Below are 15,969 nucleotides of genomic sequence, written 5' to 3'. Positions count from 1 at the left end.
TCTAGTGAAAGTAATTTGGTGAGTTTTGGTACTTGAAAATTTAAACCCATGTGTGGTGGCCCAAGTGGAAACACGGTCGACCGCATGCTGGAGAGAAACTGCAATAAGGTGACAGTCAGCGCCTGCACAAGCAATAGCGAAGTCATCAACATAGAGTGATGACCAAATATTGGGTGGAAGAACAGAGGCCAAATCATTTATAGCAAGGAGAAAAAGTGTTGTGCTTAGAACACATCCCTGAGGGACACCTTCAGCTTGGACGAAGTCCGGGGAAAGAACATTATTGACTCGAACACGGAAATGTCTGTCAGTTAAAAAGTTCTTAAGGAAGGATGGTAGATTGCCTCGGAGGCCTAAGGAATGGGCCTGGGCCAAAATATTATACCTCCAAGTTGTGTCATATGCCTTCTCAAGGTCAAAAAATATGGCAATAACTGAGTGATTATTCGCAAAGGCATTACGAACATACGTATCCAAGCGTAGTAAGGGGTCTATGGTAGAACGACCCTTACGAAAGCCATATTGACTAGCGGAGAGACTGTTGTGAGTCTCTAAATACCACATTAAACGTCGATTTACGAGGCGTTCCATCACTTTGCAAACTGCACTTGTAAGAGCGATGGGGCGATAGTGGGAGGCATCATGTCCTGTAGTACCCGGTTTGCGGAAAGGGAGAACAATGGCAGATTTCCACAGCTGGGGAAGAACTCCTTGTGCCCAAATAAGATTGAAGAGGTGTAAGAGGACTACAAGGGCTGACCGATGTAAATGTTGTAACATACGAATATGAATGTCATCAGGCCCAGCTGCCGATGATCGGCAAGCTGAGAGCGTTGCCTCCAGTTCTTGAAGTGTAAAAGGCACATTATACTGTTCTTCTCCGAGAGAAGAAAAGTCCAAGGGTACTAACTCTCTGGCAGACTTTGAGGAAAGAAACGAGGGGCATAGATGGAGCCCTCGGGAAATACGGACCAGATGTGTGCCAAGTTCAATGGCAACGTCGAGAGGGTTTGCTATATCAACACCAGTGACCCGTAGAACAGGAGCCGGGTCAGGAGAGTATTTACCACTCAATTTCCTCACTTTTTTCCAGACTGCACTCATAGAAGAAGCAGAGGTGATGGTGGAAACATAGTCTCGCCAACAAGTGCGTTTAGCTTCACGGATGACACGGCGAGCGATCGCACGCTTCTGCTTAAAATCAACAAGTCTCTCAGCGGTTCTATTGTACCGGTACCTGCCCCATGCAGCACGTTTCAAACGTACTGCACGAGCACAAGCAGGAGACCACCAAGGCACGCACTTCTGAGAATGCCTGCCTGAGGTGTGGGGTATAGAATGAGAAGCTGCGGTATAAACTGATGTCGAGAAGATGTGTAGGAGCTCATCAATGGAGGATGAAGAAGGAACTTCACTAAAAGCAGTGAGGTGTGAGTAAAGATCCCAATTTGCCCGATCAAATTGCCAGCGAGGGCTACGGGAAGGTGGTGAATAGGAAGGAGAAGTAAGAATGATCGGAAAATGATCGCTGTCATGTAAGTCTGGTAGAACAGACCAGGTAAAGTCTAGTGCTGTGGAGGAAGAGCAGACTGATAGATCGATGCAAGAGAGAGTATGAGTACGAGGATCAAAATGGGTGGGAGTACCCGTATTTAAAACATGGAGGGGGTGAGAGGCAAGAAAAGCCTCCAACTGAATGCCACGTGAGTCACAATGAGACCCCCCCCAGAGGAAATGGTGGGCATTAAAATCACCAAGTAACAGAAGTGGTGGTGGTAAGGATGAAACAAGAAAGGCAAAGTCTGGGATAGAAAATGCTCGAGAAGGAGAGAGATATAAAGAACATATTGTAAACCACTTATTCAAGTGGATACGGGCTGCAGTGTAATGCAGCGAGGTATGGACAAATAGTTGACAGTACGGAATATCATTGCGTAGAAGAAGGGCACTTTCATTAAAGGTCCCATCTGAGAAAGGATCCGAAGAATACAATAAATTATAGCCTGAGATAGGTTGGAAAACAGCCGAGTGTAATTTTGGTTCTTGCAAGCAAGCACCAACAGGGGAAAACCTGGAAAGCAACATCTGAAGCTCACCCCGATTACCCCTGAGGCCGCGGATATTCCACTGTAAATAGGCCATGATTGGCGATGAAGAAAATATCAGGAATCTGTAGGTAAAGGCACCTACGGACTAGAGGGGTTAGAAAAGTCAACGTGTGGTGGCATTGGAAGATGTTCAAGTAGCGAAGGAACGGAGCGTTGCGAAGAATGGGGTTGTGAAGATGGAGGAGAGGGAAGAGAAGGAACAGGAAGTGAATCAGTGTCCATTGAAGGTTTAGTCTCTGCAATATATTCTGAAATGGCTTCAAGTGTTTCTGAATTCAAAGATGTATGGGAAACCATATTGGAGATAGGAGGAGGAGGGTGAGTAAAGATTGGGACAGTAATGGACTGTACCAAAGTAGAGGGGGAGGGAAAAGTGTAAGGGACTGGAGATGAAGTGTGGGGGGGGACAGAAGAGGTAGAAACCTGGGAGGTGACAGAAGAGGGAGAAACTTGGGAGGGGACGGGGGTGGAAGGCATAGTACGAGGAGGAGGGTGAATCTCCACACTTGTAATAGAGCCAGAGAGAGGGGAAGAACTAGGTACAGAGACTGGAAAGGTAAAGTGTGGAGGTGGAAGAAGGGAAGGAAGGGGCAAAGAAGATTTGAGCAATGTGGATTTTTTGGACTTCTGAGTAGAGGGGCGATTGGTATTAGGTGTCGTACGAGGTCTTGTCGATACTGGGGCTTGTGAGGAAGGACGCGAAGATGTGAGAACAGACTGAGTTGTAGTCGGGACGTCAGAGCCAAGGACAGCAAAAGGATTAGATGCCGTAATGGCTATGGGAGGGGTAACAACAGAGGAGGCTGCAGAAGATGGGACCCCAGAAGTGGGGGGATGTTTGGAAACACGAGAATAAGAAACACGGGGTAGTCTCCCTTGGAGGCGGAGATGAGTAACTGCCATAGCATAAGGGAGACCTTCTGCCTCTTTGAGGCAACGGATTTCACGTTCATTTAAGTAGACCTGGCAACGGCGGGAGTACGAAGGGTGAGCTTCATTACAATTAAGGCAAGATGGAGGTTGACTGCAAGATGTATTAGAATGGTTGTCGGCACCACAGACTGGGCATTCGGCCATAGATCTGCAATATTTCGCTGGGTGACCAAAACGCCAGCAATTTCTACATTGTTGCGGTGTAGGTATCACCTTTCGAACTTGTAACCGATGTCCCGCGACATATACAGAGGACGGGAGTTCTCGGCTGTCAAAAGTTAAACGAGCCACATTGCAAGGGTAACGTCTCCGCCCCCGGGCAGGAAGGACATAAGTGTCTACTTTGAGGATTGGGAGATCCTGGAGTTCCAGCTGTTCAAAAATGTCATTGCCACATGACTGGAAATTCTGTTGGACTATGGTATGGGGCAGAATGACAGTACCACTACAAGAATTGAGAGAAAGATGTTTTTCAATAGTGATAGGAGTAGTATCGATATTCGAAAGGAGAGAAAGATCATGAGCTTGGGTAGCATTCTGGACAGTGACGATGCGCGTACCGCTCTTGAGAGCGTGAAATGAAATATCTCTGCCAACATGACGCAGGAGCGCTTTGGCAATACTATGGTCAGAAAGGTAGGCAGAAGAAGAAGTTGGTCTTAAAGTAAAGAATTTAGTCCATTGTGTGGTCCGAAACTGAGCGTGGAGAGGGAGTGCTTGACGTGTCGGTCGTTTCCGAGTAGAATGGGAAGGTAACGACGGAGCATCATCAGGAGATTGACGTTGGCGTTTAGGAGTAGGACCGGAGTTGGTCCGGCATGAAATGGGTGGGCGATTCGAAAATTGCCGTACCGTAGAGGGAGAAGCCGGAAGCATAGTCAAAGGAGAGCGGAGTTCAGACAAATCGAAGGAGTCAGTCGAAGCCCCGGTACCTGAAGCGGGTGAGGAAACAGCACCAGCAAGAGGTACAGGGGCATCAGGAGTGTCCGAAGAGTGGTCTAAACACAAGGCAGGGTCAGAATGGGGTGCGGTATCAAGAAGGGGCCCGGGGGTAGTGGTTTCATGGACTAGGGCTGCCATGGTTAGGTTACTCCTTTGCTTTTTGTTTTTAAGAAAAAAAAAGAAAGAAGAAAAGAAAATAAAAACAAAAAAAAGAATAAAAAAAGGGGGGAGCGGGGAGGAATAGTTCCCAGGAGGAATGAAAGGGCCGGAAATCTCCCTCCGCGCCCAAGAGGACTCGACACCGCTAGTAGCGCAGATGCAGCATGGAACCCGTGCCATACCCTACCCTTCATGCCAGTAAACCAGCAATCCGGGATAGCAACCTCACATCTGCCGAGCTACCTCGGTGGACAAAAGAGAGGGCGGCCGGATATCCGCCACAAAGCATACCTCCTTCAGCCACCACCCCCGGAATCCGAAAGGTGGCTTCCAGAGATACACCCGTCGCCCAAAAGACACCCAAAGCTACTCCGGGATACCGGAGAGGGATCGGGACATCCCTAGGCAATCCAGATTCCACGGCAAACTACGCCACCGCCAAGAAACCTCAACGGAATGGGATCGACCCCGGTGTCCTTTCCCCTACCTAGGAACTAGCACGCCTGTGGGAGAAATCACGAAGGCTAAAAAGAGGAAGGGCAAAAGGGAGGGGTGAGGAGGAGGAGGAGGAATGGAAAAAGGGGAGGATGGGGAGGATGGGATAGGGGAGGGGAGAATGGGGGGTAATTAGGTTCGGTCTGAGGAAGAAGACCGACAGGGCTAATTCCTCAGACCAAGAGCCTCTTCACCACGCCAAGGAGCCCCCCTTGAAGAGGTCCCCAGGAAAGATGAGCAAGGGTTTTAAGAAGGTTTAGCCAGCTGTGACAAGTTGCCTTCAGAGAGGTAATGTGAGGTTTCCAGGATAACCGACGGTCAAAGAGAAGGCCTAGAAACCTGACTGTATCACGTTCGGGGATACGGGAGCCATAGAGATACAAAGGATGATCGGAGATAACAGAGCGTCTAGTGAAAGTAATTTGGTGAGTTTTGGTACTTGAAAATTTAAACCCATGCGTGGTGGCCCAAGTGGAAACACGGTCGACCGCATGCTGGAGAGAAACTGCAATAAGATGACAGTCAGCGCCTGCACAAGCAATAGCGAAGTCATCAACATAGAGTGATGACCAAATATTGGGTGGAAGAACAGAGGCCAAATCATTTATAGCAAGGAGAAAAAGTGTTGTGCTTAGAACACATCCCTGAGGGACACCTTCAGCTTGGATGAAGTCCGGGGAAAGAACATTACTGACTCGAACATGGAAATGTCTGTCAGTTAAAAAGTTCTTAAGGAGGGATGGTAGATTGCCTCGGAGGCCTAAGGAATGGGCCTGGGCCAAAATATTATACCTCCAAGTTGTGTCATATGCCTTCTCAAGGTCAAAAAATATGGCAATAACTGAGTGATTATTCGCAAAGGCATTACGAACATACGTATCCAAGCGTAGTAAGGGGTCTATGGTAGAACGACCCTTACGAAAGCCATATTGACTAGCGGAGAGACTGTTGCGTGTCTCTAAATACCACATTAAACGTCGATTTACGAGACGTTCCATCACTTTGCAAACTACACTAGTAAGAGCGATGGGGCAATAGTGGGAGGCATCATGTCCTGTAGTACCCGGTTTGAGGAAAGGGAGAACAATGGCAGATTTCCACAGCTGGGGAAGAACTCCTTGTGCCCAAATAAGATTGAAGAGGTGTAAGAGGACTACAAGGGCTGACAGATGTAAATGTTGTAACATACGAATATGAATGTCGTCAGGCCCAGCTGCCGATGATCGGCAAGCTGAGAGCGTTGCCTCCAGTTCTTGAAGTGTAAAAGGCACATTATACTGTTCTTCTCTGAGAGAAGAAAAGTCCAAGGGTACTAACTCTCTGGCAGACTTTGAGGAAAGAAACGAGGGGCATAGATGGAGCCCTCGGGAAATACGGACCAGATGTGTGCCAAGTTCAATGGCAACGTCGAGAGGTTTGCTACATCAACACCAGCGACCCGTAGAACAGGAGCCGGGTCAGGAGAGTATTTACCACTCAATTTCCTCACTTTTTTCCAGACTGCACTCATAGAAGAAGCAGAGGTGATGGTGGAAACAGTCTCGCCAACAAGTGCGTTTAGCTTCACGGATGACATGGCGAGCGATCGCACGCTTCTGCTTAAAATCAAGAAGTCTCTCAGCGGTTCTATTGTACCGGTACCTGCTCCATGCAGCACGTTTCAAACGTACTGCACGAGCACAAGCAGGAGACCACCAAGGCACGCACTTCTGAGAATGCCTGCCTGAGGTTTGGGGTATAGAATGAGAAGCTGCGGTATAAACTGACGTCGAGAAGATGTGTAGGAGCTCATCAATGGAGGATGAAGAAGGAACCTCACTAAAAGCAGTGAGGTGTGAGTAAAGATCCCAATTTGCCCAATCAAATTGCCAGCGAGGGCTACGGAAAGGTGGTGAATAGGAAGGAGAAGTAAGAATGATCGGAAAATGATCGCTGTCATGTAAGTCTGGTAGAACAGACCAGGTGAAGTCTAGTGCAGTGGAGGAAGAGCAGACTGATAGATCGATGCAAGAGAGAGTATGAGTACGAGGATCAAAATGGGTGGGAGTACCCGTATTTAAAACATGGAGGGGGTGAGAGGCGATAAAAGCCTCCAACTGGATGCCACGTGAGTCACAATGAGACCCCCCCCAGAGGAAATGGTGGGCATTAAAATCACCAAGTAACAGAAGTGGTGGTGGTAAGGATGAAACAAGAAAGGCAAAGTCTGTGATAGAAAATGCCTGAGAAGGAGAGAGATATAAAGAACATATTGTAAACCACTTATTCAAGTGGATACGGGCTGCAGTGTAATGCAGCGAGGTATGGACAAATAGTTGACAGTACGGAATATCATTGCGTAGAAGAAGGGCACTTTCATTAAAGGTCCCATCTGAGAAAGGATCCGAAGAATACAATAAATTATAGCCTGAGATAGGTTGGAAAACCGCTGAGTGTAATTTTGGTTCTTGTAAGCAAGCACCAACAGGGGAAAACCTGGAAAGCAACATCTGAAGCTCACCCCGATTACCCCTGAGGCCGCGGATATTCCACTGTAAATAGGCCATGATTGGCGATTAAGAAAATACCAGGAATCTGTAGGTAAAGGCACCTACGGACTAGAGGGGTTAGAAAAGTCAACGTGTGGTGGCATTGGAAGATGTTCAAGTAGCGAAGGAACGGAGCGTTGCGAAGAATGGGGTTGTGAAGATGGAGGAGAGGGAAGAGAAGGAACAGGAAGTGAATCAGTGTCCATTGAAGGTTTAGTCTCTGCAATATATTCTGAAATGGCTTCAAGTGTTTCTGAATTCAAAGATGTATGGGAGACAATATTGGAGATAGAAGGAGGAGGGTGAGTAAAGATTGGGACAGTAATGGACTGTACAAAAGTAGAGGGGGAGGGAAGAGTGTAAGGGACTGGAGATGAAGTGTGGGGGGGGGACAGAAGAGGCAGAAACCTGGGAGGTGGCAGAAGAGGGAGAAACTTGGGAGGGGACAGGGGTGGAAGGCATAGTACGAGGAGGGTGAATCTCAACACATCTCAACACTTGTAATAGAGCCAGAGAGAGGGGAAGAACTAGGTACAGAGACTGGAAAGGTAAAGTGTGGAGGTGGAAGAAGGGAAGGAAGGGGCAAAGAAGATTTGAGCAATGTGGATTTTTTGGACTTCTGAGTAGAGGGGCGATTGGTATTAGGTGTCGTACAAGGTCTTGTCGATACTGGGGCTTGTGAGGAAGGACGCGAAGATGTGAGAACAGACTGAGTTGTAGTCGGGATGTCAGAGCCAAGGACAGCAAAAGGATTAGACGCCGTAGTGGCTATGGGAGGGGGTAACAACAGAGGAGGCTGCAGAAGATGGGACCCCAGAAGTGGGGGGATGTTTGGAAACACGAGAATAAGAAACACGGGGTAGTCTCCCTTGGAGGCGGAGATGAGTAACTGCCATAGCATAAGGGAGACCTTCTGCCTCTTTGAGGCAACGGATTTCACGCTCATTTAAGTAGACCTGGCAACGGCGGGAGTACGAAGGGTGAGCTTCATTACAATTAAGGCAAGATGGAGGTTGACTGCAAGATATATTAGAATGGTCGTCGGCACCACAGACTGGGCATTCGGCCATAGATCTGCAATATTTCGCTGGATGACCAAAACGCCAGCAATTTCTACATTGTTGTGGTGTAGGTATCACCTTTCGAACTTGTAACCGATGTCCCGCGACATATACAGAGGACGGGAGTTCTCGGCTGTCAAAAGTTAAACGAGCCACATTGCAAGGGTAACGTCTCCGCCCCCGGGCAGGAAGGACATAAGTGTCTACTTTGAGGATTGGGAGATCCTGGAGTTCCAGCTGTTCAAAAATGTCATTGCCACATGACTGGAAATTCTGTTGGACTATGGTATGGGGCAGAATGACAGTACCACTACAAGAATTGAGAGAAAGATGTTTTTCAATAGTGACAGGAGTAGTATCGGTATTCGAAAGGAGAGAAAGATCATGAGCTTGGGTAGCATTCTGGACAGTGACGATGCGCATACCGCTCTTGAGAGCATGAAATGAAATATCTCTACCAACATGACGCAGGAGCGCTTTGCCAATACTATGGTCAGAAAGGTAGGCAGAAGAAGAAGTCGGTCTTAAAGTAAAGAATTTAGTCCATTGTGTGGTTCGAAACTGAGTGTGGAGAGGGAGTGCTTGACGTGTCGGTCTTTTCCGAGTAGAATGGGAAGGTAATGAAGGAGCATCATCAGGAGATTGACGTTGGCGTTTAGGAGTAGGACCGGAGTTGGTCCGGCGTGAAATGGGCGGGCGATTCGAAAATTGCCGTACCGTAGAGGGAGAAGCCGGAAGCATAGTCAAAGGAGAGCGGAGTTCAGACAAATCGAAGGAGTCAGTCGAAGCCCCGGTACCTGAAGCGGGTGAGGAAACAGCACCAGCAAAAGGTACAGGGGCATCAGGAGTGTCCAAAGAGTGGTCTAAACACAAGGCAGGGTCAGAATGGGGTGCGGTATCAAGAAGGGGCCCGGGGGTAGTGGGTTCATGGACTAGGGCTGCCATGGTTAGGTTACTCCTTTGCTTTTTGTTTTTAAGAAAAAAAAGAAAGAAAAGAAAAAAAGAAAAAAAAGAATAAAAAAAAGGGGGGACCGGGGAGGAATAGTTCCCAGGAGGAATGAAAGGGCCGGAAATCTCCCTCCGTGCCCAAGAGGACCTCAGCACCGCTAGTAGCGCAGATGCAGCATGGAACCTGTACCATACCCCACCCTTCATGCCAGTAAACCAGCAATCCGGGATAGCAACCTCACATCTGCCGAGCTACCTCGGTGGACAAAAGAGAGGGCGGCCGGATATCCGCCACAAAGCATACCTCCTTCGGCCACCATCCCCGGAATCCGAAAGGTGGCTTCCAGAGATACACCCGTCGCCCGAAAGACACCCAAAGCTACTCTGGGATACCGGAGAGGGATCGGGACATCCCCAGGCAATCCAGATTCCACGGCAAACTACGCCACCGCCAAGAACCTCAATGGAATGGGATGGACCCCAGTGTCCTTTCCCCTACCTAGGAACTAGCACGCCTGTGGGAGAAATCCCAAAGGCCAAAAAGAGGAAGGGCAAAAGGGAAGGGTGAGGAGGAGGAGGAGGAGGAATGGAAAAAGGGGAGGATGGGGAGGATGGGATAGGGGAGGGGAGAATGGGGGGTAATTAGGTTCGGTCTGAGGAAGAAGACCGACAGGGCTAATTCCTCAGACCAAGAGCCTCTTCACCACGCCAAGGAGCCCCCCTTGAAGAGGTTTAAATTTAAAGAAAACAGAACAGAGCAAATAAAAATTTTTTTGCTTATCTATTCTCTTTGGGTGTTTATGCACATATCCAATCTGATGTCATTAGGAATTTATTTTTAAAAGCTTTAAATATATAAAGTACTGTATTTCAACTTTTCTACATTTGCAGTACTTTCTCAAAAAAGAATCAAGTTACAATGCCTTAGGAAATGACCTTCATAAACACTATCTAGGATTTCTTTAACTAACCATTTGGTTATATTAAGCACTTGAAACATATTTCCTTCCTAACACCAAATTATGAACGTGATATGTCGTGACAAATTACCGTATTTTGTGGCTTGTTAGAAGCATTTTTTTGTTCCATAAAATGTCTCCAAAAACACCCTGCATCCTATAAATTGAAGGTCAGTGACAGGAGCTATAAGTCTGGAGTGTGGGGTGGGCTGTAGCTCTCCCAGTTACGTCCAATGTCGAGCCATTGAAACTAAAACAAGTCCAGTGTTTCAAAATTACAGTAAATTAATAATGTTTTAAGACAAGCTATTTATGAAATATGGATACTGTAATGGAATACTGAGAGAAAACGAAATTCCTCCTTAAGTAACACCTTACTTTCTTATTTCTTAAACTACCGAAGTCACAAAACAGCGTCACTTATTTCTAGGCACTAAAATAATGCTACTGGTAATCATATTTAAAAAATAATGCTACCAGAATCATATTTACCATATGTTATGGTACTTATAGTGACAAATATTGCCAAGCAAATATGGTGGCCCAACAACAGCTGAAGCAGCCATTTTTGTTTATACCAATAGTCACTGACAAAGACACAATAATTTGCACTCTGGGACCCTCGTTATACAGAGTTGCGCACACAGCAGTAACTCAGTCACCAGTGACTGTTTCACTAGTTCAAACTGAGAGATCATCGGGGTGTTCAGGTGAGCACTAGGCCTATCGTATGTTTTGACCTACCCATAATCAAACGTAGCCTTATTTCTGCATGTAAAATTACCATAGGTTTTAGTGGAGTAAATATCACTTGGTATTAGGCACTCAACGTTTTTTTCTGATTATTACCTTCAAAATTAGGACAAGTCTAATGCATCAGAGCGTCTCACAAGCCACGAATTACGGTACACAAATCGTGATTACAAAGCCAATAAAACTATTCAGTCTAATTTTCTCATTTGACAATCCATATCCATAATTTGTTCACTGTCATCCTGTCAGCATATCTAGACAAAAGGAAAAATATTGCCAAGAGCAATACTATGGGAAGAGTGCCACCCTTCCCAGAGAAAAGGCCCCTGTCCCTACAACAAAGCAGTCAAACTATACCACCAAGTTAAGGTGACCCAATGTTGGAGGAAAGAGGTATAATTAGGGAAGGTTTTTAGTAAATATAATAAAATTAATAAAGCTCTTTTGAATAGCTGTATCTTGAAACTCGACTGAAACACTGCTTGTAAAGTGGGCTATGCCAGAAATGCTGGTTCTCCATCCCCTCCCCACACGCGTGTCAATTCGGGCAAGTTTCACATGTGTAAGATTGCCTCGATGCTTTTGAAAAATTCTGCCCAAAAAGTTATACCATGGAAAACGATGTGCTCTATAAATTAGCTCTCTCCACAGATTTTCTCACTCTGCTTGCCAGGCCAATAAGCAGTGCCCTTCCCAGCCACTGGGCCATGCGCAGAACTTCAAGCTAGCTTCCTACTATTGAACACAGCATACCCACTAAACTGCATTATTCTTACCTAATATTCTTCCAAATTTATTTAACTTGTGAATGCTTAATATACGCCTGAATGGAAAGTTTGAAGAAAATATTCAGTGCATTAACATTAATAAACAAAAGTGTAGTATCATACTTTATCCACTAATTACACATTCCTGGGCCTTTAACAATGGTGTAACCACAAGCTGTATTTTTAGTTGTTGAACAGTTGGTGACTATACAGTAGGGCCCTAACTTATGATGTTAAAGTGCTCCAGAAAACACATTTTAAGTTGACTATTCGATACTCAAAACCTATTTTTCCCCACCTTAAGACATGATGTAAAATTAATTAATGCAATACCTAGCCATGTGTCTTGACTTTCAGAGGGTGAGAGGGGGTTGGTGTGAGTGGATGTTTGGTTCGAGACCATTTTTCACTGGAATTTTTCATTAAAGTGTAAACTGGCCAAATTACCCAACTTCTGGGTGCCTAATAGTTTTGATGGGCGAGTGGGCATTTCTTGCTATCAGTGGACAGTACACAAGACACTAGTGAAATAGCCAGGAATTGGGTCATTTTGAGTGCTGGAATTGACCTCAAATCAGGCAAAAATCACTGCTGAAACACTCCCCGACCTCCAAGTCTGTACCTATGAAATTCCATAAAGATGTGAAATTTTACATTTTTTAAATCAATACCTTTAGAAACAAGTCTGCACCATTTTAGAAAATATAATTAATTTTTTTTTTAAAAAGTGGCAACACAGGGAGGGCTTTCAATTTGGGGATGTTTGCAGTCAAAGGGTTAATTAATGTTGTACTGTATATAATAGTAAACCCTCTCATAACATGAAGGATACGTTCCTGAAAATTCGAGTGTCAAGAAAAATAGCATTACGTAAATTGAAGAACGTATGAAAAAAATAAACATTTCAAAGGCTGTATTTCAAAAATCAAATTTTATTTTGCCTTGCATTCTAGCTGACACTGCTTGTTGACATGAATGTGTGGAGCGGGTTGATAGACTCTACTGGGCTGAGATAGATGGCTGAGAATCTTGTAAAGGGGCTGTCGGTAGTTGATGGTCATACTGGTGTGCACAAGTACTGTATGTAACAATAGCATTTTGTGCTTTATCTACACTAAAAAGGATCCCTTTCCTTTTTTTCTCTTACCAATGCACACAATGAGTAACATTTCAGCATCATTCTTTTCAATGTGTCACACACTGCACTAGTCATTGCATAAGCTCATATTTTCACATTGTCTCAAACTATATGAATGATCGAGTCTCTGACCAAATGTCTGAAACCTCCATAACACGTGCACCACCTCGTATCATCCAAAATGTCACCTCTCCAATACCATCAGAGATTCATACTGCCACTAGGCAACTCCATCATCATGAGATCAGGAGATGAAAATGTCCAAAATCAGTTAAACGCAGTCAGTATTACACTCATGCTTCAAGAATGTGATTGTAAGAAGCATGGGTGGCAGTGCAGGAAAAGGTGCTATTTAAGTCAGGCCAGTATGCCTACTCAAGTCAAAAATTCAAAACAGATATGGGATGGAGGTAAGGAAAGGTAAGGAAGAGCAAGTTATTGACAAGGAACTTTTCAATCACTATGGAACTAATCCTAGTTAGTATTACATTAACTGTATACATACTGAAAATAAGATATGTACAACCTGCACAGCAGGCTTTTTTTCAATGTAATACAGAGGTTAGAGGTTAGTCTTATACTGGAGACAGTGGAAGTGATGAGGTAATTATGAGATGTTCAATCAATTAGTCTTAATAGAAGGCTTTGATTACCTTTCCACTTCTTCCACTGTACCCACTATAAAAGTCACCTTTGAAATAAGATATGACATGTGCAGTATTAGGACATTTAAGAAAACATTTTGCTATGACTTCTTCAGTCCTGAAGGACTGGAAAAGCCACTTGTTGCAAAAAGTTTCCTCAACAAAATATCTTTACACTGTACTTGTGTTTTGTCACAATTGTCGGTAAAATGCACTAGCTCTTTCCAAATAGCTGCCTGATGTTCAGGTGAAATGCTTTGTCACTACAATACCTAAGTGTTGCAGATGTCTTATCCATCCTAGTCTGTATGAAGGGGAAGGGGAGGGTGTACAGGAGTAAAGGAAGGAAGGGGAGGGGGGGGGTTACAGCAAGAGGAGTGGTGCCAGAGGGAAGATGAGCGAGTGGAGGTTAGGGAGGCGAGTGAGAGGTTAGATAGGAGTAATAAAATGAAATTAAATAATCAACTGAATTGCTAAACCCAAAGATGGAAGGAGAGCAAAATTACTTATATGGAAGAAAAGCAAACCTGGGGCTAGATGGAAGAAGAGCGAGATTGGGGTTAAAGGAAAAAGAGGTGGATGATAGGGAATGAGATTTAGACTGAGGGATTCAACGAAAGTTAGACTAGTGGTTAGAGAAAAGTAGAACAAGACTGGAGCTAGAAAGAAAGAGTAGGCTTGGGAGTGAACAGAGGGGAGAAGGGGTTAGAGAGTGCAAAGAAAGGAAAGGAGAGGAGAGTTTAAAATGTAGTTTGTCATCTCAAATGTCACATGCTTTTGTTATAAGACAGACTTCAATTTTATCTAGTTTTGCCAAATTTTACTTTGCTATTTTTGTATGCCTTTTTTTTTTTTTTTTTTTATTATTTTTTTTTTTTTGATGTGACAAAAGGTTAATATCGAATTATGGGCTATAAGTAACATTTGTCCTAGGTAGTAGGTTGGTAGACAGCAACCGCCCAGGGAGGTACTACCGTCCTGCCAAGTGAGTGTAAAACGAAAGCCTGTAATTGTTTTACATGATGGTAGGATTGCCGGTGTCCTTTTTTCTGTCTCATGAACATGCAAGATTTCAGTTACGTCTTGCTACTTCTACTTACACTTAGGTCACACTACACATACATGTACAAGCATATATATACACACCCCTCTGGGTTTTCTTCTATTTTCTTTCTAGTTCTTATTCTTGTTTATTTCCTCTTATCTCCATGGGAAAGTGGAACAGAATTCTTCCTCCGTAAGCCATGCGTGTTGTAAGAGGCGACTAAAATACCGGGAGCAAGGGGCTAGTAACCTTCTCCTGTATATATTACTGAATGTAAAGGAGAAACTTTCGTTTTTCCTTTAGGGCCACCCTGCCTCGGTGGGATACGGCTGGTGTGTTGAAAGAAAAGAAAGAAGTAACATTTGTAAATGTAATGGGATACACTGTCTATAAGACATACAATCACAAAGAAGGGCTACAGAATCTGAGTGATAATATCAACATTAATTTATGAATCATAACACTGATTGGCTTAGATCCCTCAAACCTTTATTTCCTTAATTAGCCAGCACGCTGTCAAAATGAAGAGACTACAAGGCATAATTAGTCATATTTACTTGCACAATATATACATTATAATTAGATTAACAAAGTTGACTGCAGAAGGCTAAATTATATCTTTTTTTTTTTTAATTTTTGTTAAAACTGTACTACTGTACATGCTTTCATTAGCCAAAATTTACAAGGGTTCAAGATCATTGCCATGTTAAAAAGGAACAAATCGTATTAAAGGCTTTTCTGTGCCATATTTATATAATCATCCTTATCACACTGTCGTTCTCATGTATGTTGTCCCAGTTAAATGAACTACGTATAATACAAGCATTTTTTAAAATGCAATTTCAACAAGTACATATTTATGCCTTTCAGAACATGCAATTCCAAATACTCTGCATCCTCTTCACATTAAACTGTCACAAGAATGCCTTCATCATATACAGGTTGGCCATCACTAATCTGGCATCATTGGGACCTGTAGTGTGCTGGATTAGCGAGTTTGCTGGATTACAAAGTGGTTAGGTTAGAATACACTTAATTAACCTATCAATACTCTTTCTGCTACATCTTCCTCATTTTCATCACTGCTTTCTCCTCCACTGGCTTGCTGCTGTGGATTTACAACCATCTGCACAATTTCTGAGTCAGTATAATGATGAAATTTGAGTCGGTATAATGATAAAATTTGAAATTATGGTAGCCGAAATTAGTGCCAGATTACTGATGGAACCGGATAACTGATTGCCAGATTAGTGATGGCTGACCTGTACTGTGCATGAACAATGAGTAAATAGTGTAATAAGTGTTGGGATACACAAAATGTTTGATCAAAAATGTACAACAGAAAAACATCACTTATTTTAAAGCCTCTTGAAATTTTACTGTTAAGTGCAAGAAGCTATGCTATACTATAATAGGGGAAATACAATTTTAAGAGTAAACAGGGTTTGCTTGTTACTTGGGAAGAATATGTGATGCATGGACTGTATGT

General features: G+C 44.1%; 1 protein-coding gene across 10 annotated transcripts in view; it reads right to left on the bottom strand.

Moving 5' to 3' along the window:
• LOC128695370 (TOM1-like protein 2) overlaps positions 1-15,969 on the bottom strand; it is a 92,084-nt gene that overhangs the window by 10,493 nt on the left and 65,622 nt on the right. The window contains exon 12 of one of the 10 annotated variants that reach the window (XM_070095461.1): positions 10,303-10,383. The exons of the other annotated variants lie outside the window; for them this stretch is intronic. Coding sequence (XP_069951562.1) covers positions 10,318-10,383 — 66 coding nt within the window. The 3' untranslated portion in view covers positions 10,303-10,317. Of the gene's footprint in view, positions 1-10,302; positions 10,384-15,969 lie in introns of those variants that run through there. 10 annotated transcript variants of the gene reach the window in all.

This window comes from Cherax quadricarinatus, chromosome 50 (genome assembly GCF_038502225.1).
Source record: "Cherax quadricarinatus isolate ZL_2023a chromosome 50, ASM3850222v1, whole genome shotgun sequence".
In the NCBI taxonomy this organism is placed as follows: Eukaryota; Metazoa; Arthropoda; class Malacostraca; order Decapoda; family Parastacidae; genus Cherax; species Cherax quadricarinatus.
Note: the sequence above shows the minus strand (reverse complement) of the source record. Positions and strands in the feature narration are given on the sequence as shown.